Here is a 25,698-nt window from a genome sequence, read left to right as displayed (position 1 = left end):
TTTTTTCATTAGTTTGTTCATTGCCTCCACCTGCAGCTTCCTCTGTCGGAGTGTTGCCGTGGACAGCAGTAACCGAGTGGCCGTGTTCCAGCTCACGCATAAGGACACGCTTCTCCTGCAGTCTTCCACAGCCTCCTTCCTACTGGTGAGACAGAGGTTGTTTTTTTTGGAAAGATCATTCATTGATTTAACCCATTAAGACCTGTGTCACTTTTTGATTCGAGCTAAAAAGCATTATTTTACACTTTGGCTATTCAAAAATAGCAGATATACAAGCTCATAGCGCGACACCGAGTGCCGCGCTATGAGCTTGTAAATCGGCCTCAGGTCTTAATAATGGGTTAAATGATTTAATAATTGCTTATGAATATGAGAACAGAATTTTCTTTTTTTCGTGCATTTGATATATGAAATTTTCTCCGTAGCATAAAGTCTTTGCAGTGCCTGCAGAGGAATTCTTCATGGAGTATGTGAACCCCAAGATACTCTGTGTCTCGGTCCATGGCCGCTTTACTGCAGACAGGTACAGTAACTCAATAATGGGGGTATCACAGGGTAATAACAACAACAGGCATAGAGAGGCAAACATGTTTGTAAGAAAAAAGGACCTGCAGCCCTTTCTTTTGGCCTCCTGCTGTGGAGAGACAAATACATCTGTTTTCCAGGTGTGATTCCGTGCATTCCTCTCACAGGGCAGGGTCACTCACCTGAGGTTGTCAGAGCACAGGGTCGGCCCTCCTTTTTGGTTTTCTCTCTTTTCAAACCAACACCCAGTGGCCAACCTAGAATTTCCAGCCGTACAATACATATATTTACAGACAATTATTTACTGTCAGTTTCCAGTCCTGTTATTTGACAGTAGCATTTAAATGATTTCTGCACACTTTCCCTGAATCCATAAAATGAGTTTCCAGGCTCTATCTTTTAGAGTAGGACACCTACTCGTTGGCAAAGTCAAAGTTATTTCAAGCAGATGGCATAGATCCGCCCGGACAGTTTTGCAATTACCTCTCTCTGTCAAGAGAGGGATACAACTACATAAAAGTTCAATTTATACATGCTTCCACTCGGGTGCCCAGTGCATCTCAGACATGACCAACACTTTCTTAAAGTTAAATGATCACAAAACTGAGATTTTATTAGTGGGGTCCTAAGGATTTAAGACATCATATTAATTCCCTGTTACTTCCCTTGTCAGTAAAACCCTGTGAGCATGTTAAAAACTTGGGCGTGATTTTAGATGATGAGCTTAACATCCAGAAGCACATCAATTACATCTCCAAGACTGCCTTTTATCTAAGGAACATCTCTAAAGTAGACTCTGAAAAACTGGTTCATGCTTTTATTTCTAATAGACTAGATTATTGTAATGCTCTCTTTGCACTGACAAAGCAGGTGTTATATAAACTCCAGCTTGTTCAGAATGCTGCTGCTAGAGTTTTAACTAGAACCAAGACATTTGAACATATTACTCCTGTTTTATCTTCTCTTCACTGGCTCCCAGTGAAACAAAGAATTGATTTTAATGTGATTCTCATTGTTCCAGGGATTATCTATCAATGGCTTAGCTCCTTCCTATGTGTCTGACATGCTTGAACCATACGTACCAACCAGAACCCTTAGATCATCTGACAAAGGTCACTATACACTGGATAAACTCTAAATCAAGTTATGGTGCTTCCAGTCACTATGGTCCCACTCTGTGGAATTCTATAGCAGCTGATCTAAGGTCTGTTATAACAGTGTCTTCTTTTAAAAGAAAACAAATAACCTACCTGTTTTCACAAGCTTTCAGCTAGGTTTGGAGTGTGCAGTTATCTTTAAAACTGGACTTTCATTTTATTAATTCATTCTTACATGTTAATCATATGTAATTGTGACATTTTGTGTCATTGCTGACCTTTGTCTTTATTTTAATGTTCTTGTCTTTATTTATCTTATTTTTTTTAAAGCACATTGAGTCTGCGCTTGTCGTATGAAATGTGCTGCTATATAAATAAATGTGATTTGACTTGACATACAGACAAACAAACAAACAGCCACATTACAATGGTTTTGCACTCACTGCACATGGCTCAACTAATGCAATCCTTAAAAGAGAGTGCCTCCATTAAGATCACAACTAAAAGCCTATTACTGAGCCCATATCTCTTCTATCAAGAAAGCAAACTTTCAAAATGGAAAAACAATCTCTTTCAAGTCTCTCGCAATAATTTGATACGGTGCAGTGGTTTGCTGACGATATCACAAGTTCTTTGGCCTGCATTGTTCTGCTTTTTGAACCTAAAATAAATAATGAGGAAAAAACATGAAATGAGGTGCCAGAACGGCCTTGTGACAGAAAGGCTGATAAGGGCAGATGAACAAAAGACAAAAAACATTCAAACAAATGGGACTTCGGGGATATTTGGTCATGGGGCTTGAATCTACAGTAATGTAATAATGAAATGGAAAATATGCAAGAGAGGTGGAAGCAAAAAAAAACGAGGATGGGGGGAAAATTAATCCTGAAGGCAGAGGGGATTGCCAAAGGATCAGAGAGTTGGCCTCTAACACAGGAGCTTTCGTACGAAGTGTGTGGAATGTGTAAATGTGTGATTTCTGTACGTTGTACATTGATGAAAGAGAATGTGATAGTCAGAGGATGTCAAGATTCAAAAGAGGATCACTGGAGATTAGCGCCATTTCATACTGTAAATAACGACCTCTGCTCGGTGGATTGACCCCATGTCCAAATGGGTCAAATTATTCCACTTCAGTGCTGCTTGGCAATCCCTTCAAGTACTCAGCCACGAGCTTTAAGCAATATAGGCCTATTTATTGTTATTATTATTCTCTCCGCCAGGAGAGTTTGTTTTCACTTTCTGAAACTGGGACTAACATTGGTCAAGCCTCACGTGACACGTGACAATACGGTGAAATAGTGTGATCCGATTGGCTAGTGACGTATAGCGGCCTATAAAATACATGTGTCACTTTGAAAGAGTCTGTGCCTCTTCCAAAGTGAGGTAAGACAGTTCCAACAATCCTGCATGCAAAGCAGATACTTTAATTAAGCTAAAGCCTCTCTAGATGGGAAGGCCTCGATCCTACAAATGCTTAGTTAACAGCTAAGCGCCCAAGCCAGCGAGCATGATTTCGAGTTGACATGGCTGAGAAATGGACAGATAGGACACTTACACAGACAGGAGGGATAGGACACTTACATAGACAGGACGGATAGGACACTTACTGTATACAGACAAGACGGATAGGACACTTATACAGACGGGACGGATAGGACACTTATACAGACAGGACGGATAGGACAGTTAGAACATAAGAATTAGAACATTCCCAACATTCCCAACACAAGTCTGCTGGCGGAGACTTGTGCTCCGAGGAGCTCCGAGGAGCACAAGTCACTTTTTATAACAGGCTATAAATACATGTGTCACTTTGAAAGAGTCTTTGCCTCTTTCAAAGTGAGGTAAGACAGGAATAATCACTAAATGGCTGAGAAATGGCGGATACTGTAACAATTGGATAGGACACTTACACAGACAGGACAGATAGGACACTTACACAGACAGGACACATAAGGGCACTTACACAGACAGGACGGATAGGACACTTACATAGACAGGACGGATAGGACACTTATACAAACAGGACGAATAGGACACTTATACAGACAGGACGGATTTTTTGTAAGAATTAGAACATATAAGAGAACATGTTCTAATGTTCTCTTATGTTCGGTATAACGGCCTATAAATACGTGTGTCACTTTGAAAGAGTCTGTGCCTCTTTCAAAGTGAGGTAAGACAGGAACAATCACGAAATGGCTGAGAAATGGCGGATACTGTAACAATTGGATAGGACACTTACACAGACAGGACAGATAGGACACTTACACAGACAGGACGGATAGGACACTTACATAGACAGGAGGGATAGGACACTTATACAGACAGGAGGGATAGGACACTTATACAGACAGAACATTCCCAACATTCCCAACACAAGTCTTCTGGCGGAGAGTTGTGCTCCGAGGAGCACTTTTTCTAGTTATTATTTATTTTCACTTTAGAGTTGTTTTGCCTTAACCCATTAAGACCTGGAACGCATCTGTGTCACTTTAGATTTCTTTGGCTTTTCAAAAATAGCAGATATACAAGCTCATAGCGCGGCACCGCCGCGCTATGAGCTTGTATATCTGCTATTTTTGAAAAATCTTGAAAAAATATGTTTCCGATTTTTTTCCAAAAAACTGTTAGGATTTAGAAAAAAAAATTAAGAATCGCCTCAGGTCTTAATGTACCTAAAATTGCCTCTCAGAGTACATTAAAGTTTCCTATAAGTCTTATAGTCAACATCTTGCTGCTCTTCTATCTCTTCAGTCAGCATTGTATTCCAAGCCAGTTCACCAGACCCGCCGCATCGTGGCTTCTGGACGCAGCTCGCGACGGACAGCCGTCCTCCCCCCGGGTCGTCACCCCTCAGCAGAGGGGGAGCGAGGAGTGGAGGCGCAGGCGACAGCTCCCTCTCACTGAACCCCAGAGTGAAGGGGTCCTGCTTAAATCTCCCCAGGTATCAGTGTTGAATTGTGCCCTTGTTGCCTATACCAGTGGTTTTCAACCTTTTTCATGCCAGGGACCCCTAAATTGATATACATTTGTTGGCGGACCACCATTTGAAAATGTTTTGTGCCAGGGACCCCCCCAGAAGCAAAGATTTGAGTAAAAAAAAATATCTTTGAAAAATTAATAGATTCAAAGATTTGCACACATTTTCAAGATTTTTCAAAAATAGCAGATCTACAAGCTCATAGCGCGGCACCCGGTGCCGCGCTATGAGCTTGTATATCTGCTATTTTTGAATAGCCCAAAGCTAAGTGGTTAAAATGATTCTGAGAATGTTAACTAATTTAGCTGGGGACCCCCTGGTAGCCCCCCAAGGACCACTGGTGGTCCCCGGACCACTGGTTGAAAACCACTGGCCTACACCATTGACCCGTAGCTGTTTTAAGCTCGCTGTCTCGAGGGCTGGAGACAGACAGGTCCCCTCTGCGCCATTCCCATGCATTTCTCAGTCTTTTACCCGATCTGCACTATGCTCCCTGTCCCATCCTCCCCCCTTTCTTCCAGACGGAGATCAGTTTCAACCCCACCGTACCCCTGCCGGGCAGGTATGTGGTTGTGGTCCATTATCGGCAGCCAGAACACATCTCCTTCCCCGTGGAAGTGCGGGTGGACACGGGGCGCACCTGGAACGGTGAGTTTGTGACAGTCTCACACCTGTCTAATCAAATGAAATAGAACCATACCGGCTCCCTTTTGAGCATAATGTTTTTTTCTCCTGGCAGCGGCTAATGGATGTAATGAGCGTGTGATTTGGGCATAATTGTGGTCTTCTTAGTGCAGGGGTGATACCTTTTATAAGGTCAGATTTATAAGCCCCCTCGGGTCATGACAAGATGATCAAAGCTCTTGGACACACTTTCCGTTATAGCCTTAACCCATTAAGACCTGAAGCCGATTCTACAAATGTCTTCTAAATCCCAACAGTATTCTGAAAAAAACGTATGTTTCTATATCAGTGGTGCTCAATCTTTTTCATGTCAAGGACCCCCATGTATTTGGCCGCGGACCCCCATCTTAAAATATTTTGTTCCAGGGACCCCCAGAAGCAAAGAATAGAGTAAAACATTTTCGCTTTAAACAATATATATTCAAAGATTTGGACACATTTTCACGATTTTTCAAAAAATAGCAGATCTACAAGCTCGTAGCGCGGCACTCGGTGCCGCGCTATGAGCTTGTATATCTGCTATTTTTGAATAGCCAAAGTGCAAAAATCATGCTTTTTTAGCTCAAATCAAAAAGTGACACAGATGTGTTAAAGGTCTTAATGGGTAATAGCTCTCATTGTGTGACATTCTTTGAACTCACCTCCTCTTTTCTCTACTTGTCTTCAACCCCCCGCCCCCCCCGCCCCAGGCTCCATAAACGCCTCCTTCTGCCCCAGTGTCTCCGGCTGCAGGGAGGTGGTCATCGCCGAGCGGCGCATCGCCCTTGACTTTGAACGCCATTCCTGGCGAGAGCCCATCATCTCTGTCAAGATTCCGCCTGGAAAGACCCTCACCCTGGTCAGTCGCTTTAAGTCCGTCGCTAAGCCTTTCGTGCTTACCGTTCTCAACCAGTTGTCTGGCTCGCCCAAGAGGCAATGCAATGAATTTAATGTACCTTTTAAGCTGTACATGACGCTTTTGGGGCCGCCGATTAGAGGCACAGTTCTTGAACCGAGGAGATTATGCTTGGAATGCCTTGTTTAAGGTCATTCAGGTCAACTGCCTGTTATGATGAGGTATTCTCTCCTCAGGGTTCTGCCATATCCTAAAACAACAACAATGAGCTGGCTGTTTTGTACCTGGCTCGGCTATATAGTCTGCTTAGAAAACAGCAGATCTAAGTTTGGTTTTCACTCTCCAGATTAGGTCCAAACAGAATAATATTAACGGCTTAAAGTGGTAAATACTGATGATAATTTTGTGTTCATATCATGGTTCGCATAGGGTTTGCATATCACTGATAAGCAAGGGAGGTTATCAGATAGAGCATTGTTGTTGCTTTTTTATAATTTGTTATGCTTTGTTCCGCTTTAGGATTATGTCTTGGTGGTTCGCGATAACAGTTACGCCCCAGATCTCCTGAAACCCAAACCGCTGGATAACTCTGCAGATTTTATACAACACTGCAGAGGAGAGGGATTCTATATTGAGTAAGCAGTCAGTGTATACAGCATGATGTCATTAACCCATTAAGACCTGAGGCGATTCTTAAAAATGTTTTCTAAATCCTAACAGTTTTTCGAAAAAAATTAAAAAGAAAATATCGAGATTTTTCAAAAATAGCAGATATACAAGCTCATAGCGCGGCACTCGGTGCCGCGCTATGAGCTTGTATATCTGCTATTTTTGAATAGCCAAAGAAATCTAAAGTGACACAGATGCGTTCCATGTCTAAATGGGTTAAGCTACTTACTGCTCAAGCAATCATCTCCAGCAGAAAAACGTAACATACAATTTAGAATGAATTAAGTTTTACAATAGTTAGTTAGTAGATTGTTTTAAACTTTGATTGCTTATGGTACAACTTCATTTTCATGTGAGTTCAGCTTTATGTGTTACCTGGCTTCCATTCCAGAAGCACCAGAAGTGCATAAAAATAAACCATGTCATGGATGTTTTTGTAAATGGCGCCCTCTAGCTGCAATTATATGATTAAACCAACCTATTTTTCTATGTCTTCAGCCCCAGAAACTCATCCGAGTTCTGCAGAGACTCCGCCCGCTCACTAGTAGCAGCCTATAATGGTGGAGCCGTGCCTTGTAACTGTGACCAGTCAGGCTCCACGGGGTCCATCTGTGATCCAAATGGAGGACAGTGTCCCTGCAGGCAGCATGTCATTGGTCGACAGTGCACAAAGTGTGCCACAGGATACTATGGCTTTCCCTACTGCAGATGTGAGTGGACATTCACTCATATTCTCACCCCAACGCGTCAAATGCAGCCACTTGGTCAAGTACCCGAGGCGTCCCTTTGCGACATTGTGAATGTCTTCTAGTGTCATGTGTAGACGCCAGAGGACGTCATTACATTTCTATAGAACTCCCTCAATGTCTGACATAGAAGCCTCATGAATGCGCTGTCTGTGACAACGGAATTTGTATCATGTAGACTTATTGAAAACAAGCAATTATGTCACCCTTAAAAACATTAACCCATTAAGACCTGGGGCCGATTCTACAGAATGTCTTCTAAATCTTTTTTGAAAACATTTTGTTCTCAAGCCTGTTAATGTCAAGGACCCCCCAAATGATATGTTTTTGGCGGCGGACCCCCATCTCAAAATATTTTGTTCCATGGACCCCCAGAAGCAAAGATTTGAGTTACAAATGTTCGCTTCAAAAAAAATATATACATATATATTCAAAGATTTGCACGCATTTTCACGATTTTTCAAAAAATAGCCAAAGAAATCTAAAATTACACTGATGCGTTCCCGGTCTTAATGGGTTAAGGCAGGCGTGCATCAGAAGCTGGCTAGTGGCCTGTGAGGCACGTACGAGGGAGGCCTTAGCCAAGTGAGTGGCCCTGCCGAGAGCCAGCTTCTGCCAACTAAGCGGTGTCCAAGTTTCGTGCTGATAGGGTAGGAATCATTTATGATCATTCATTGTCATCATGGACATGGTGCAAGAATCCTCAGCGCCAGCTTCAGACGCGGCCAAAGGCACCTGACAAAATGGCAAAATGTGATGAGTTGGTCGTGAGAATGCGTTGGACGTTGACACTAGCATACATCAGTCTCCCATACATGTCATCTTCACAAATGTTATGAAATGTATTGTACAGCAAATACTGAATCTGAATATAATCTGTTTTTCCCCTTCTGTATAGCGTGTGAGTGTGGCCGTCGGCTGTGTGACGAGGTGACAGGCCAGTGCATTTGCCCTCCCCAGACTATCAGGCCTTCCTGTGATGTGTGTGAGGCTCGTACGTTCAGCTTCCACCCCTTGTTGGGCTGTGAGGACTGCGACTGCTCGCCCGTGGGCACCAGAGGCGAGCAGTCACAGACCAGTGCAGGTCCTGACTGTGACCGCGTCTCTGGACAATGCACGTGAGTGGAACTGGAACTCTGTGTGCGATAAAACACTCACAAAGCACTCATCAGGTTAAGGAGTTACATGTGTCAGTGAGATTTCATCGTCTTTCATTGTGTATCTTATAATGATGTTTTTGTGTAAAGCATCTTGAATTGCCTTGTTGTTTAAATGTGCCATACAAATAAAGTTGCCTTGCCCTTACCTTATTATATTACTACCAAAACCTCACCTTGAACTCATGAAGTTCTAGACTTATTGTCCCAAATAGAATACTGATTTACAGTGTAGTATACAACTAACACCATATATATATTCAGTATGTATACTTCTAATAAATATATCAAGTAAACCTCTCCATGGGCATTAACCCATTAAGACCTTGAACGCATCTGTGTCATTTTAGATTTCTTTGGCTATTCAAAAATAGCAGATATACAAGCTCATAGCGCGGCACCGAGTGCCGCGCTATGAGCTTTTAGATCTGCTATTTTTTCAAAAAACTGTTAGGAATAGGATTTAGAACACATTTTTAAGAATTGCCTCAGGTCTTAATGGGTTAACCAAACCAGATAGAATATAATGCAAATCTCAACTAGATTACACACGAGTCAATATCTGTCTGTGTTCTTGCAGGTGCAAACCTCGGATTGGGGGACGGCAGTGTGACCGGTGTGCAGAAGGTTATCATGGCTTCCCAAACTGTGTTCCTTGTGACTGTAACGAGGATGGGGTCACACCGGATGTATGCCATCCTGACACAGGGAAGTGTCTCTGCAAGGTCAGTAGAACATAAAGACATTTTGCTTTGTTCTGTTTTATCTCTTCTTGTGGCCCTCTTCTGACCTCCTCCATGTTGTTGGTGCTGCTGTTGCAGAAACATGTTGTAGGTGACCGGTGTGATGCGTGCAAGGATGGCGCCTTCCATTTTGACCCGTCCAACCCTACTGGCTGCACCAGCTGCTTCTGTTTTGGAGCTACTGGCCAGTGTCAGAGCTCCAGCAAGCACAGGGGGAAGGTCAGTGTATTTTAATTGCCCTGGCTGCATGTCCATGAATGCCTTTGGGAATTTCTACCCATGCAAAGATTACTGAATAATTGCAATTGTGTGGTGCACAAAATACTTGTAAAACATCTGAAACTTTTACACAAAGCAGCTGTTCAGGAAAGCCCTGCTGAGTGAATCACGTTGATCTTACCTGGCATCCCTATTTTGGGCATAGGTGAACATTTTCAAACAATAATCACAAATTGTGAAAGTGGCAGATCTACAACCTTACACCTTATAGCGACACGTTGTCAGCTTGTAGATCTGCTATCATTGCTATATTTGTCATACAACAAAGTATATACAGTCGGGCTTAAGGTTAAATAATGAGCGTTGTATAGAAAACATCCATATAGAGTGAGTGCAACATAATTGTTTACCGTACACCAAAGCATGAGATAACTCACTCTGGATATTATGTTTCCTGTGGGTAGTTTGTGGAGATGCGTGGCTGGCGTCTGGAGAGGGAGAACCAGGAGGAAGTTGCGTCTGTACTGAACTCGGCAAGTAACACAGTGGTGGCAGACGTCCAGGAGCTGCCTGCTGTTGTACACATTCTCCACTGGGTGGCGCCATCTTCATACCTAGGAGACAGGGTGAGTAGATGGAGACTGCTGGCAAGGTCAAGAGAAGTCAGTTTGTGATTCATTTCATGACAGTTTTTCAGCAATCATTTTAAATGTAATATAATTTGGCAATTCATGGCCATGTGTGAGTGACTGGTTGAAGGTATTTTACACAGTGTGGTCCTCAGGGTTCATTTATACAAATTACGAATGTAACTATGTGCACATTTAGGCACTTTCAGACTTACATTAGGGGCCCTGGTTCGCATCCTGGCCCCGGTCCCTGAGTAAGGCACTTATCCCCTACCTGCCCCTGTAGCTGCCCACTGCTCCTGATACTTGGGATGGGTTAAATGCAGATACCACATTTCACTGTATATGCAAATATTTGGTGGCAAATTCTGCAAAGGAGTACGGATCAAATTATCATTACAATTAACTCTCAGAATGTCTATGTTCAGACAGCTTTCTTAATTCCTGTGGCTTCTACCTTCCCTTGTTGGGATTATCTTCATTCTCCCTCTCCTTCTTCCTCTCAGGTGTCATCTTATGGAGGCTTCCTGACGTACCAGATCAAGTCCTTTGGTATCCCCAGTGAAGGGATGACTCTGCTGAACACAAGACCGGATGTTTTGCTTACTGTGCGTAGAGTCACGATTCTACCTGTCATCACTCACCTCTCTTTGTCAATGTCTTATGTTCCCTTTCTGAATTACTCATTTTCATCTGGACATACTGTAATCCTCAGGGCCAGGACATGAGATTGGTCCACCAGACTCCAGAACCCCCGTCTCCGGACCGCCTCTATCAGGGCAGGGTCCAACTTGTTGAGGTGGGTTTTTTCACCCTTACCCTTATTTAAACGTATTTTACTACTTAAATTTAAACACGCTTCCTTAAAGTAGTTTTGATACAATTCATAATAATGCTCATTCAGTATAAGTGTGATTTTATGTGAGAATATATAATTTTGTAAAGAGATACACCTGCCCCATACCTCCTATTATAACCTGTACTTGCTCTAATATGCCCTACTCTTGAAGGGGAAAACATACACTCTACCACTGTCTTTACTCCCAGAAGGCTGTTTTACTATTGTAGTGATAGTCGCTTTCAGTAAGAGTCAGCCATTTCACACTTAAGTGAGAAAGAGCATTACATTCATTTGATCGATTTTCCCACTATGTAATGTGATTTCTCAATGTTTCTATTGTATCTAATAAAACAGGGGTCTTCAACAGGGGGTCCTCAGAGTTACTACAGGGGGTCCGCCAAATCTTTGTGTGATGTGATTATTTTTTTACCTTAACCACTTGAAGCCTTGCATCCCTTTTTCTGAGGAGAACTTTAGCCAAAAATAGCAGATCTACAAGCTCACAACGCCTGCGCGAGGCGTTGTGAGCTTGTAGATCGGCTATTTTTGGGAAAGAGTTATAGGTGTAGAGGGAAAAAAGAGCAGCAAAAGTTTATCTGAAACACGATTTTTTACAATATAGAGGGGGTCCCTGCTTCATCTCTCTCTCAGCTAGGGGGTCCTTGGCCTGAAAACGTTGAAGACCCCTGTAATAAAATATTAATATTTTCATTTTGTTCTCGAAGAATTCCCGACATGAGTTCCTGTATAATCCCTCACTAAATCCTCTTATTGTCTGTGTTAGGGAAACTGGCGCCACGCTGGCACCAGCAGGCCCGTGTCCAGAGATGAGATGATGACGGTTCTGGCCGGTCTGGCGGGCCTGAGGATCCGGGCTCTGTACTTCACGCAGACCCAGCGCCTCAGTCTGGGGGACGTCGGCCTGGAGGAGGCCACCGACACCGGGGCCGGAAGCCCTGCGAGCACTGTGGAGAAATGTGCCTGCCCCGCACGCTATTCTGGAGACTCCTGTCAGGTAGGGAGGCCAGAATCCATACGCAACTCTCCACCAGTGTTGCCAGATTCTGTGAGAGAAACAAGCAACCAGGTCTAGGAAAACCAGCCCAAAAGAAGCGACTATGGGCCACATGTGCACTTTAACATATACATCAGCTATTTGAACATAGCCGATCTACAAGCTCACAACGCGTCGCGATGCGACGCGTTGTGAGCTTGTAGATCGGCTATTTTCAAATAAAATATTGGGGGGAAATTATAATAAGCAGATCTGGCAACCCTGCCCCCCCCACCCTACCCAGCCAACCCCGCCAGTAATTCATACACTTTGTCCTGGTATGTCTTTTTTTTCTGTTCAAGGTCTTTTTTATTTATTTGTCTAATTTTATTGATAAAAAAAAATTGGACTGGGGCAATATTTATGTACGGTAGGTAGGATGCTAGCGGCATCCATCTTACATACAAAATCTGAAAAGGTTGCCAGATATTGTAAAAGTTCAGATCACAACTTCTTGTAGAAGAGCGAATTGTTTCTATTGTCAGATGATGCATCTATATAAAAGTGAAGCCGGGGGGTAATGTTTTCTTCCACTTGAGCAATATAATTTGCCCGGCCAACCTATTATATACAGTATATAGCATTCCAGGTTGTGTGAAGTACTTGTGGAGCAACCCCAAATATTGAAATAGTAGCAGAAGGTTCTATGGAATTTTTTCATAATGTTCTGAAGAAATTGAAGAGGAAGGATTAAGTGTAGATGTGGAAGATCAAGTGCTCGTTTTTACATAATCATTTTTCAACTTTCGCTTCGGTGTCACACAGGAATGAAGGTACAGAGATGGGGAGGATAAGGGAGAGTCAGATCTACAAGCTCGCAACGCATCGCAAACACGACACATTGTGAGATTGTAGATCGCTACTTTTTCCTTGTGACACCGTCGTACGATGAAGTATAACTCGGGCTTGAGATCAGATGTGAGATGCTGTTTTCAGTTCAGTGGTTGGTTGGGAGGGAAAGGTACAGATTGACCAGCTGCTTTTCTCAGGAAAGCCAGAACTTCACCTCAGACAATACTTTGGGGTCGTCCCGAGTCCTGACATGCCCAAACAAAGAGCCACGCCCTGGGTGAATGAGGTCAACTGTAAGAGTAAGAATTCATCAGCTGGAATGTACTGGAAAATACATGCCCGAGAGCCGCGCAGCCAAACTGCATAGCCCCAGGGTGGGATAGGAAACACAATTACGCAGACATAATGTTAGTGATTATACAGCCTTAATCGCTGTGTCACGGTTTCCGCCCATTAAAAAAAGAAATGTAATGCAAGAATTCACAATGTCTCACAATGTGTGATGTCTCTTTCTCAGATATGGGGGGGTCTTCATAGCCATGGTGGATGATTCCAGCTAAATTACCCCACAGAATCCACTTAGAATGAACACGTTGAAAGTCAGGTGTAAATGTGACCACATTTTTCTCAGTGGGTGTCTCGTATTGAGGAAGCCTGATTTTGTTCCCAGATTATATTCTTGCACCAGGGGCACAACTGAAGTGATTGTTATGTTGGTTTTCTATTTTGTGATTGCACTCAGAGCACCGTTGCCAAAGCAGAGGGGTCTGTCTACCTGTGTATATATGAGACATCTTTTTATAGGGTGTGCTGAGAGGAAATTGAGAATATGTTCCCTGAGGGAACACCTTGACGCATAGGGTGTGGCAACTGGCAACACAGTGTTTCCCCACAGCCCCAATGTGTTGATGTGTGTAGCGATGTATGGCTGCCACTCCCAAACGTCTCCATTGTGTTTGACTTGTGTGATTCAGAGATTTATGTCTGTACTGTCTAGAGATGCCTGAGTTTTCTTTCAATCACACCAACATGCTCACACAAATACCCAAGGTAAACCACAACGGTAAATGTTTTTTGTTACAAGCAAAGACTCTCCCACAGTTGCTCCCTGACGCTCTTATGTAATGATTTATGAATGTTTCTTCTTCACTATTCAAAAGTGGAAACTGTTTTCTTTTCTTTTATTTCTTTTAAACTCTTTTATCATGTGCCACTCATCAAGCACACTTGAATCAATGTGTCTGAATGTGAGCAACACTCTGTGTGCGTGCACGTGTGTGCGCCGAGCCCAAAGCTGACTCAGGTGGGTGAGTAGTGATAGGGGCGTGTCTTCTCCGCGGTGTGCGTATGGCTGTGTGTTTAAGAGGCCGAGATAGGGGAGAGTGGGGAGTTATTTCACCCAGACTAAATGCAAGGAATGCCAGATACACACGTGGATAGAAGGTGGCAGAGCAGGGCTCTGCTACAGACCCTGCTATGGGGGACTTTGCTCGGACTATGCTCTGCTGGCCCGAGGCCCTTTCAGAGAGGGGAGAGAACCCGCTACCCTCGGCAACATGACAGATGGACACAGGGGATACGACACCCTTCGCCTCATGACCACGGAGCTCAGCGTGTACAGTACCCGTCAGTAAATGACCAAGGTACTCAGAGGGTACAGTACCCCTCTGTACATGACAGAGGGCAGACTGTTAAGTACCCGTCTATTAAGGACATTGATGGCAGTTCTCAGATCAAGGTAAAATGCACAGATGTTTGGGGGGTACCTGGTTTGTGGATTATAGTTTTTAAGGGTGAGAGATCAGAGAATGTTTGGGGACTCCAGTTTGTCCCATTTAATGACACTGCATTCAGGTCAAGTTCATTGCTATTTGAGCTGTGAATACAGAATTGCACACTTGGTGACACACCCTTTTTAAGTACTGTTTAGGTCCGTCTATTTCAATAGTTTTTTTTCTTTCTTGCTTGCAAACCTCCAGTCACATCACAATCTTTAGGCAAAAATAAATGTGTAATTAAAGTGTATTTAGATCACTAATCTCAAGTGTACACTGATAAATGGTATCTTGTGATGTATTATTGTACATAATTATTATTGTGGTATGACATAAAACTAAGTCTGTAAGATTGACAGAAATTCCCTAGCTTATTAAATACGGATCCATAAGTCAAGGGAAAAGCTTTTAAACAAGTCTGTATTCATAATATGACGGTGAAGATAACATTGTGGTATTCCTGTGTTTACAGAAATGTGCTCCTGGTTACTACCGAGATGGCAGTGGGCCCTTCCTCGGGCGCTGTGTTCGCTGTGACTGTAATGGCCGGGCTGATGAGTGTGATGAGAAGACAGGGAAGTGCCTGGTAAGTGACAAGTCTCTTTCACTTTTCAGTTGTGACCAAGCAGCTAGCATAAACCACTGTCTGTCTCTCGGGTTTACAATAGAATACCATTGATGGGAATGCAACACGTTATGTTTCAACATGGAAATAAATCATTAACCCATTAAGACCTGAAGCCGATTCTACAAATGTCTTCTAAATCCCAACAGTTTTCTGAAAAACATATGTTTCTATATCAGTGGTTCTCATACTTTTTCATGACAAGGACCCCCCAAAATGATATGTATTTGGCCACAGACCCCGGTCTATTTTTTTTTTCCAGGGACCCCCAGAAGCAAAGATTTTAGTTAAAAGTGTTTGTTTTTAAAATAACATATATTCAAAGATTTTCACAAGTTTTTATGATTTTTCAAAAATCTGCTTGTATATCTGCTATTTTTGAATAGCCAAAGTGTAAAATAATGCTTTTTAGCTCAAATCAAAAAATGATACAGATGCGTTCCAGATCTTAATGGGTTAAAAGACATTTGTATTTTCCATAAACATTTTATTTTTTGTTAAGTTGTGCGTACATCCTAACTCTCACATGCAACATGCTGGGCAAACAAAGAGCTGGTCGCAGCTTATCACAAATAATGTACTTTTGATATATCACTCACTCACTTACTCACTTACTCACTGACTGATTCACTGTATCACTCACTTATTGCATCACTCACTCACCTGAACTCACCTGGTCTATCTACTGAAAGTCAGCGTGAAAGCACTAATCATTTGGTGACCACAGGTTTGCACACCGCAATGATTACTTCAGGACATCAGCTTAGTCAGAGTCTAGACTGCTCTCCTCTGGGGCATATATGTGGGCAACTGATGGGCACCCCACCCTACTGTATCTACTGACCACATGTTTGCACAATACTGTGGCACCCTGTGTGACCACATAAAAAATCGCTGACATATTACTTGTTCTGATTGGGCTTCAGGGGACCCCTCCCTTCATTTTATATAACTTTTCATATCACTTCTTCATGGATGGAAGGATGGATGAAATCCTAGAGATATCTAAAACCCCAACATTCTCTCTACTCTTGTGAAAACACTCAAGATCAGGCCTGTGTCTGTCTGTCTGTATTGTATATCTGGGCACCCACAGCCACCAAGACACGCACTGCTGAACACCACTCTCCTTTGAGAGCATGGAAAGTACCCTTTTGTGATGATTTGGCAGAGAAATGTTTGGCATTTGCCTGCTTCCAAACGTTCCCCTTCTTACAGTAAATGGGAGCGGGGTTTCTCAACTGTAACCAACTCTGGAAATCCACTTGTGTCAAATATGTCAAATATCAAAATTAGCTGATGTGCAAGCTCTCAACGCATCGTGCAGCGATGCGTTGAGAGCTTTGCAGATTTGATGTTTTTGCCAGTTATTTTCCTTTTATAGCATGCCCTAAATAGGGACGCTAGTGTTCTTGTTGTTATGTTGGTACAGCATTGTCTTGAAAGACTTAACTGCAGAGCACACACAAGGCTAGAGTTTATTCTTATGTACACCATGCACATCTCTTATTGTAGTTCCAGCATCTCAGTCACTGTAGCGTACAAGGCTCAGTCTGTATTAAAGTGGTTTGAGAATATATTTGTCTTTGTGTCTTTGTCAGAACTGTCGATATGACTCGGCCGGGGACAGATGTGAACGTTGCAAGGAAGGTTACTATGGTAACCCTGCTCAGAGGACATGCCGTGTTTGCCCGTGCCCATTCCGTGTGCCGACTAACAGGTGGGTGTGAGAAAGTACTCGGCACCGCTAAAGTCATGCATGCACGCGCGTACACACATACACACACACACACACACACACACACACACACACACACACACACACACACACACACACACACACACACACACACACACACACACACACACACGCACACGTGTACATGAATAAAGCTTACGTCTCCCTTTTCCTCTCTAGTTTTGCAGTGGGTTGCAGAGAGGTGTCTGGGGCGTTCCAGTGCATCTGTCGAACAGGATACACTGGAGAGAGGTGTGAGAGGTGAGTGTCGTCATGGAGGGATTGTTTAGATCGGTGGTTCTCAAAGTGGGGTCCAGGGACCCTCAGTTATCCTTGAGGGTATTCCAAATGGACCCTTACAGTTCTGCAACTCTGAGGGTGTACAAATTGATCCATTTGGTTCCATTTGAACACTCACAGAGTTATGGGGTCCCGTAATAGAACCATTCAGTTGATCAAAAACAACCATTATTAACCAATGGTAGTTTTCACTGTGTGGCATCGGTAATCATGCCAGCCTCGGAAAACAGCTGTGTGTGACCCTGAAAAGGTTTAGATTTTAGATCAGGTCGTGCACATTTGGATGTGGAGTAATCAGCCATTAGATCTTGCTTATTTTTATCCACATCGTACCTGTTCTTTGCTTCCACACAGATGTGCTCCCGGTTTCTATGGTGATCCACTAACAGATGGAGGGAGCTGTCAGGCCTGTGATTGTAATGGCAATGGGAACAACTGCGACTCAAGGACTGGAGGTGAGTTTATAGATGCTTGTGTTTTTAGATAAAATAAATGTATTTCCATTCTACTGTGTTTTGTTCCGTTCACTTCAGTTCACTCATTTTCTGAATGATTTATTGCAATCTCTCTCTGCAGTGTGTAAGAACACAGAGCCAAAAGATACAAATACAGATGGACAATGCAAAGGTGAGACAATGTCTAATGTTGTTTTGTTTTAACCCATTGAGACCTGAAGCTGATTCTACAAAAAATCTAAATCAGAAAAAAAAAATCAAAACATTTTTTTTTCACGGTTTTTCAAAAATAGCAGATCTACAAGCTCATAGCGCGGCACTCGGTGCCGCGCTATGAGCTTGTATATCTGCTATTTTTGAATAGCCAAAGACATCTAAAGTGACACAGATGCGTTCCAGGTATCAATGGGTTAAGTTTATTATGAAACAATTTACAAATATTATACTAAATAATGATATATTTTTCTCCATTAAAACCTAAACAAATTTAAAAAATGCAACTGAAAAATGAAGTGCGTCTCAGTCACCAGAAGCAGGAACGTATGCTTTCAATGAGTCTTACATGGTGAACATGGAGTTTTAATTTGAATGGGAGGGGGCCATGTCTGATCAAAATCATAAAGATATTGAATAAATATTGAAACACAAAAGCCAGAGTAGACATTAAAATGCCATCAGAAGTGTTTTAAGTGAAATACCCATTTAAACACTATACAATAAGATGCTATTTAGAACAATAGCATAAGCACAGGACATGGAGTTCATTTTGTTTAGGAGGATGGTGGACCTGGAATCATGTTCAGGTCATGCCCTAATACGGCAGAGTTTCCTGTTTCTATTGGTGTTTCTTACCAGATTCCAGAGGTTTGAATGGAGGAGATGTTTAGCGTAGCCACGATATATCTTCTCTACTAGAAAGGTTTAGTGTGGCCCCAGCATAATTTGGCAAGCTCTTGGTGAATGAATTATTACTCTGTCATACTGTAGTTGTATGTATACACACGGTCTTTGTGGTATGAGCGAGCAATCAAATGCTGTTTATGCTGTTTCAGAGTGCGATAGCTGTGCCCAGACTTTACTGAGTGATCTGGAGAAGCTGGATGCCGAATTGGACAGAATCAAGGCTCAGATTGACAATGCCACAGCCAGTGCAACCTCCCAGGACAGGCTGAAGAAGCTGGAAAAGGCCATAGCAGACACCAAGGTACAGTCCTGCACTAAAGAGACAGTGACATCGGCAGAGAGAAAATTAAGGAGTCACAGATAAAATGCATGATTAATGATGTTGGTAGTCATGTTCTTCTCATCAACTTGAACGCTGATGCACACATGCACACTAATGTGCATGCACTAATGTGGTCGGTTTGTATTATCTTCTTCTCACACAAACACACAAACACTCACCCGGGGCGGCAGAAGGAGGGTGTGTTTATCCAAACATTCCAGAGTCCCGCTGATAAGCGATCTCGGAGCATTCTGTCCTTGCGGCCTTGTGTGTCAACCGCAGTCTGTGGTGTTGACACAAGTTAGAAACGGCGTCATCGATGGTTGAGATTATTACTTGCGGGTGGCTCTTTCGCTCAGGGACTTCAGTCTCTTCATCATTTAACTTAAGTATTTAATTTATGGGACCTCCTACATCAGTTTAACCCATTAAGACCGGGGGCGCATCTGCGTCTCATTTTAAGATTTCTTTGGGCTATTCAAAAATAGCAGATCTACAAAAAATATTTCCCTTTTTTTTTTCAAAAAACTTGAGATTTAGATTTTTTTTTAAGAATCGCCTCAGGTCTTAAAGGGTTAATCTTCAGTTTAATCTTCAGCACACAAGTATGTAACTGATCAGTCTCACACTGTACAGTAATATATTAGCTTTTCTCCCTGTTTTTCAGATATTGGTCAACAAATTCCACTCCACCATCAACAACCAGAAGCCCAAGGTTCGTCAGCTGGAGGAAGATGTGCTCACTCTCAAAGATGACATCAATCTCCTTAAAGACAAGGTAGGGTACTGGGGCATCCTATACTGACGGCTCTTTGGCTGGATCGCAACAGTGGGGCCAGCCCTATAAACAATGACTGAGTCAATTAGTGATGAAGCTACACCATTGGTCTGTGGTTGACCTAACAACGAACTAGCCAATCGCAGAGAAATAATCCCTCCATGTGGAGGGATGTCACCATACAGGCTATGGGGATTCATCTATCCTAATAACTGACCTTTTCTTATTATTTGACGCCTGGGGGTGATGCTACAGTACTTGCACGGCCATGGTTGAGTACATTTCTCAAATCTGACCCTTGGTTCCAGTCAGCCTGGATGATCTATTAAACTGGCACTGTAGATAACCTGAAAACCTGAACATCACTGACTGATGAAGTTACACCAGCTGAGTTTTGCCACTTCCAGTATCCGTCATTTCAAATGAAAAGATCTGTATTAATCATGCGATAACAGTGTGAAAAGACGTGTGAAGTTTACCAATAAACTTTCCTTTCAGGCAAACCAAAAGACTGCTGATGCAAAGAAGGCTGTGGCAGATGTGGAAAAAACATATCAGAGAGCAAAGGGTTTGGACTCTGAAATTAAGAACATGCTCAGAAAAATCCAAGGTAATGTAATTCTTTCTGTAGTAGTATTACACTGATTACTTATTGCTGTGTTTGCTTTCACTGCTCTTGCTCTTGTTTTTCTCACATATGGATTTGTCATTATGTATTAGTTTATCTGTTTGTATGGCTTTCCATTAATAGCTGACACAGTATGCTGTTTCTTTTGTAATTGCCGATCAATCAAAGACAAAATATTTTCTGTGTGTGAGCAGCCCTGTTGGACCAACTAAAGGAGGCAGGCACTAGTGCCAGTGGTGATAGCCAGCTCAATGACGACCTAGCTAAGATGCTGGAGGAGGCTCAGCGCATGGTGAAGGAGATGGAGAGACGGAACTTCAACCCGCAGAAGACCGCAGCTGAGAAAGAAAGAGACGAAGCCAAGAAACGTAAGACAATTCAGTCAGATTTCACCAAAGCTTTCTGCTTTTGTCTTGATTAGATACAGACACAGTGTCAGTAAGCAGATGTGGTTCTCAAAATAGCGGTCGCTAACATACCAAGCGTCTCACAGCAGAAATGAATGTTACTCTGTGGGTAAACCTTTATTCTATTCTGATCTATTCCTCCCCAGTGCTAGAGTACGTAAAGGCCAATGTGAGTAAGCAGTGTGACCAGAATGAAGCGGCCGCAAAGAAGCTCCGGGGCCTGATAAAGGGCTATGAGGCCAAGCTTAAGGACTTGGAGGAGGCTTTGAAAGAGGCTGGAAACACGGTTAAGAAAGCCAACACCCAGAATGGACTCAATGCACAGGAACTGGAGGATCTACTGGTAATGACACACAAGACACACTATCAATAGAATAGAATATACACTAGTGTAATATAATGACGTTATCACGTTATGATATTAATGACTGATGTGCTCTTTTCAGAAACGCATTGCAGACTTGAAGAAGGAACGCGATACAGTCAAGGATCAAATTGCCATTGCAGACAAAGAGCTGCAGAATACAAAGGATCTGCTGAAAATGCTGGCCGACAGTCAAAAGGTACAGATGACACATTGAACCTGTAATACATGTATGTCTCAATCGACCTGCGCCTATCCACATAATTGTTATTACAGTTAAAAAACATGAATTGTCTTATTTCTTAGTATAAGGCAATGAATGCCTTGAGAGAGTGTTTGTACGGCGTTGTAAAACAGCTTTGCCTCTTACTCCACACAAGTCAGCCATCAGGTCCGAACACGCCGTCCATTCAGATAATCATCAATGTTTGCGCTCCATATCCTGTGAAGTGATGAGGACGGAATGTCCCCCAGTGTAGCACAACACCGAGATTCACTCCTGTGCTTCTTCTCTGCAGGAATATGAACAGCTGGCCGCACAACTGGATGGCGCCAAGACTGACCTGACCAAGAAGGTCAACGAGATCTCCAAGGCGGCGGCCAAGGAGGACATTGTGAGGAGAGCAGAGGAACATGCTAGGAACCTGACCAAGCTGGCCAAGGACCTCCAGGAGTAGGTTCACCTACTGCAGACACTGTGTTTCGTCTCATTGTGATCGAGTGATAGATTGGTGGTATCCAGGGGGATACCGTCTCTTGTTTCTCCTGACTTGGGTTCATTTGCAGGTTCAGGAGCACTTATAGTGCTTAACCCATTGAGACCTGAAGCCGATTCTACATGTCTCCTAAATCCCAACAGTTTTCTGAAAAACGTATGTTTCTATATCAGTGGTGCTCAATCTTTTTCATGTCAAGGACCCCCAAAATGATATGTATTTGGCCGCGGACCCCCATCAAAATATTTTGTTCCAGGGACCCCCCAGAAGCAAAGATTTGAGTTAAAAATGTTCGCTTTAAAAATATATATATTCAAAGATTTGCACACATTTTCACGATTTTTCAAAAATAGCAGATCTACAAGCTCGTAGCGCGGCACTCGGTGCCGCGCTATGAGCTTGTATATCTGCTATTTTTGAATAGCCCAAAGTGTAAAATAATGCTTTTTAGCTCAAATCTAAAAATGACACAGTTCCAGGTCTTAATGGGTTAATAACTGAGGATTATAATAGGAGCCAAAGATTTACCAAAAACGCAAACCTTTCGGATTAGACAAGTTTGCCCCATTTTTCCATGTTGCGTATTGACATCTCAGTCAGAATCATGTGTTTACCTGTGTCCTTTGTCCTGTCCGACAGTGCCGTGAGGGACTCCAGTGGTGGTTCTGATGTGCGTGACGCCATGGATGCCATCAACGCCTACAAGAACATCACAGATGCCATCAATGCTGCCGAGGTGGCAGCCAATGAGGCCAAACGTGCAGCAGACAAGGCCCTGGATGTAAGCTTCTCTACTGCACGCACACACACAAAAAAACATAACCACGTAAGCCCACACAGACAGTGGCCGTTTCAGTGTGATGCATTGTCAGCTTGTAGATCTGCTATTATTCTATATTGTTTTTAATACAAAAAAGACACCGTACATATATTGACATTATTTTGATGAATTTCTTACTTTTTCCCAAAATAGGGACGCCAGGGTTAATGTGGTTTAATTTTTTTATTAAATTGTTAAATTTTGATATTTTCAACCATAGATATCAAACATATCGAAAGGGAAATGAATGTATTTAATTTAGTCTGTCCTGAAGCAGCGATAAAGCATATCCCCACTAGCGATAAAACCCCCCATCCTCTCCAGCTAATGTAATCCAGAGTAAGAGCTTTTCCAATGCTTTCCCCCCTTTTTAGGACGTCAAGAAAGAGGACCTTGTGAAAAGAGCTCAAGAACTTAAAGACAGCGCCAACGACCTACTGAAGGACGGAAAGGAGGCAAAGACAGCTCTTCAGGGTATTCAGCCATGTCATCTGTTTCAATATCAAATAACAACATATCAAACCTGGATAGCTCAGTTAAGTAACTCCAGCTTTGCCTCAACAGATGCTGCCGATGACCTCAGTGACCAAAAGAAACGTCTGCAGAACGCGGAGAAGAAGAAGAAAGCCTTGGAGAAGGACCTTCTTAAGGCGCAGACAGAATTAAATAACATCAAAAGAGGTACAGCAAACAACTGTAAGATTAAAGGGTTAGCATCGCTTAACTGCTTAACCACTAAAGCCATACTTTATACGGTGCTGTACGATGGTGTTTTGCGTGGCGATAATAGCTGATTTACAAGCTCACAACGTGTGACGATGCAACGCGTTTTAGAGCTCGTAGATCTGCTATTTTCGAAAAACTTTTAAAATCTTTGAAAGCTTTCCCCTATAACGATTCCCAAAATAGGGACGCCAGGCAGTGTTGCCAGATTCTGTGAGAGAAACAAGCAACCAGGTCTAGGAAAACCAGCCCAAAAGAAGCGACTATGGGCCTCATGAGCACTTTAATATATACATCAGCTATTTGAAAATAGCAGATCTACAAGCTCACAACGTGTCGCGATGCGACGCGTTTCGAGCTTGTAGATCGGCTATTTTCAAATAAAATCTTGCGGGGAAATTGTAATAAGCAGATCTGGCAACCCTGACGCCAGGTTGAAAGTGGTTAAGTGTTTGAACGAGTGAGCAAGGTCCAGCGCCGCAGCTCACCCTGCGTCTCTTCTTTTCCCCGTCTCTTGACAACCAGATGACATCGCCGATGTGATCGCTGAAGCCAAGAGGAAGGCATCGTCTGCCAACGACACAGCCAGCAAAACCATGGATGAACTGAAGGGCATCAGGGACGAAATCGATAAGATCAACATCACTCACCCGGACTCCAACCTCAGCAGCGTCATGGATGACGTGAACGAGTCAGGTGAGGGCGATGAGGAGAAGATGGCACCTACATAAAAGATGTCTCCTTTTGTTGGAGGCCTGTCTCCCCTACTCGGGGGGCTCATCTCTCTGCAGCGACAGGGACATGGATGAATAGGCCTTTTTTGACTTTCTTTCTCTCGTTCTCTCTTTGCAGTGAAGAACCTGTTGAACACCATCCCGTCACTTGAAAAGAAGATCTCCGAGGTGGAGAACCTCAGCTCTGAGATCTCACCTATCAGCAACATATCAGAGAGCATCCAGAAGATCAAAGAGCTCATTGAACAAGCCCGCGACGCAGCCGACAGGGTAAAGAAAGTGAACGTTGTTCATGAATCCATTTTGGAGCCATTTAGCTTCCATACCATAAACCTTGAACCCAGAACTGACCGATACAATCTTCATTTACCACTCCTCTTGTCCATTTCCTCTCTCCAGGTGGTGGTCCCCATGAAATTCTCGGGTAATGGCCATGTGGAGCTACGCCCCCCGAGCGATTTGGATGATCTGAAGGCCTATACGTCCATGTCTCTGTCCCTGCAGAGAGATGCGCCCCCCAGTAGGGGAGACGGACGCAGACGCAGACAGGCCTCCAACAAAGGAGACATGTTTGTGCTCTACCTCGGCAATAAAGACGTGAGTGAGCGCACCGTACCAAAACACATGACTTCCACACACGTGGGTTGACATTTATGCAGCTGGTGTGTTGGGGCATACATGTGATATCCTAAAATGTGCTTCTTTATCTGTTCCAGTCATCTAAAGACTACATAGGTATGGCTCTGAGGAATAATGTGCTGTACTGTGTGTACAAATTAAACGGAGTGGAGACTGAGATTAAGTCAGGCGAAACCACCCCCTCTACAACGATACCTGTCTTTGACAAAGTGGATCTAAACAGGTAATCTGTTCAACTGTTCAGCAGAATCTGTCATTTAAAAAATGATGAAATACAAGTACTTGGAAAGGCAATAGCTTGGATGTAATGGCTAAGGATATAACTTGGGTATTTAGTAACATACAGTGTGTATATTATTCAGAATTTACCAGGACGCAAAACTGATCCTCACCAAGTCCTTCACAAATCCTCCTGAAACTGAAAGGACGGACAGCGCACAGGGACAGGAAACCAAGAACCTTTTGGATCTCAAGTCCAGTGAGGTTGTCTTCTACATCGGAGGCTACCCTGCTGACTTCACTGTAAGTTCATACAGTATAACACAATAACAAAACATTGCCTCCCCCTGGCCAGCCGGGGCGCCTGATGGAGGGGAAGGGAACTGGTTGGAATAGCGTGTTCCTTCCACGCGCTACGTCCAACCAGGGAAACTCCCCCCTGTCAGGTGACAAGAAGGTCAGTTGGCTCTCATGCATTGAAGGAGGCATGAGCTCGGCCCTGGCCTCCCTAGGTTGGCAGAGGGAAGGTAGTGCCCAGGATTACATAGACAATTGGCACTGGGTGTATAAAATAG

General features: G+C 43.2%; 1 protein-coding gene across 3 annotated transcripts in view; it reads left to right on the top strand.

The window, feature by feature from the left end:
* LOC311046384 (laminin subunit alpha-3-like) overlaps positions 1–25,698 on the top strand; it is an 81,599-nt gene that overhangs the window by 42,930 nt on the left and 12,971 nt on the right. For all 3 annotated transcript variants that reach the window (XM_084058650.1, XM_084058649.1, XM_084058651.1), the window contains exons 27-60: positions 37–145; positions 426–523; positions 4,383–4,572; positions 5,130–5,256; positions 5,982–6,130; positions 6,647–6,762; positions 7,295–7,506; positions 8,441–8,660; positions 9,280–9,424; positions 9,521–9,661; positions 10,126–10,287; positions 10,797–10,898; positions 11,006–11,089; positions 11,916–12,146; positions 15,225–15,338; positions 16,979–17,097; positions 17,296–17,376; positions 17,770–17,870; positions 17,992–18,042; positions 18,923–19,074; positions 19,763–19,873; positions 20,372–20,483; positions 20,696–20,869; positions 21,055–21,251; positions 21,355–21,471; positions 21,791–21,945; positions 22,628–22,769; positions 23,183–23,282; positions 23,373–23,489; positions 24,057–24,227; positions 24,384–24,535; positions 24,665–24,862; positions 24,982–25,127; positions 25,267–25,426. In XM_084058650.1, coding sequence (XP_083914776.1) covers positions 37–145; positions 426–523; positions 4,383–4,572; positions 5,130–5,256; positions 5,982–6,130; positions 6,647–6,762; positions 7,295–7,506; positions 8,441–8,660; positions 9,280–9,424; positions 9,521–9,661; positions 10,126–10,287; positions 10,797–10,898; positions 11,006–11,089; positions 11,916–12,146; positions 15,225–15,338; positions 16,979–17,097; positions 17,296–17,376; positions 17,770–17,870; positions 17,992–18,042; positions 18,923–19,074; positions 19,763–19,873; positions 20,372–20,483; positions 20,696–20,869; positions 21,055–21,251; positions 21,355–21,471; positions 21,791–21,945; positions 22,628–22,769; positions 23,183–23,282; positions 23,373–23,489; positions 24,057–24,227; positions 24,384–24,535; positions 24,665–24,862; positions 24,982–25,127; positions 25,267–25,426 — 4,756 coding nt within the window. The remainder of the gene's footprint in view (positions 1–36; positions 146–425; positions 524–4,382; positions 4,573–5,129; positions 5,257–5,981; positions 6,131–6,646; positions 6,763–7,294; positions 7,507–8,440; positions 8,661–9,279; positions 9,425–9,520; positions 9,662–10,125; positions 10,288–10,796; positions 10,899–11,005; positions 11,090–11,915; positions 12,147–15,224; positions 15,339–16,978; positions 17,098–17,295; positions 17,377–17,769; positions 17,871–17,991; positions 18,043–18,922; positions 19,075–19,762; positions 19,874–20,371; positions 20,484–20,695; positions 20,870–21,054; positions 21,252–21,354; positions 21,472–21,790; positions 21,946–22,627; positions 22,770–23,182; positions 23,283–23,372; positions 23,490–24,056; positions 24,228–24,383; positions 24,536–24,664; positions 24,863–24,981; positions 25,128–25,266; positions 25,427–25,698) is intronic.

The sequence above is a fragment of the Gymnoscopelus microlampas genome (genome assembly GCF_963454915.1).
Source record: "Gymnoscopelus microlampas genome assembly, chromosome: 5".
NCBI lineage: Eukaryota > Metazoa > Chordata > Actinopteri > Myctophiformes > Myctophidae > Gymnoscopelus > Gymnoscopelus microlampas.
This window is presented reverse-complemented; position numbering and strand designations above follow the sequence as displayed.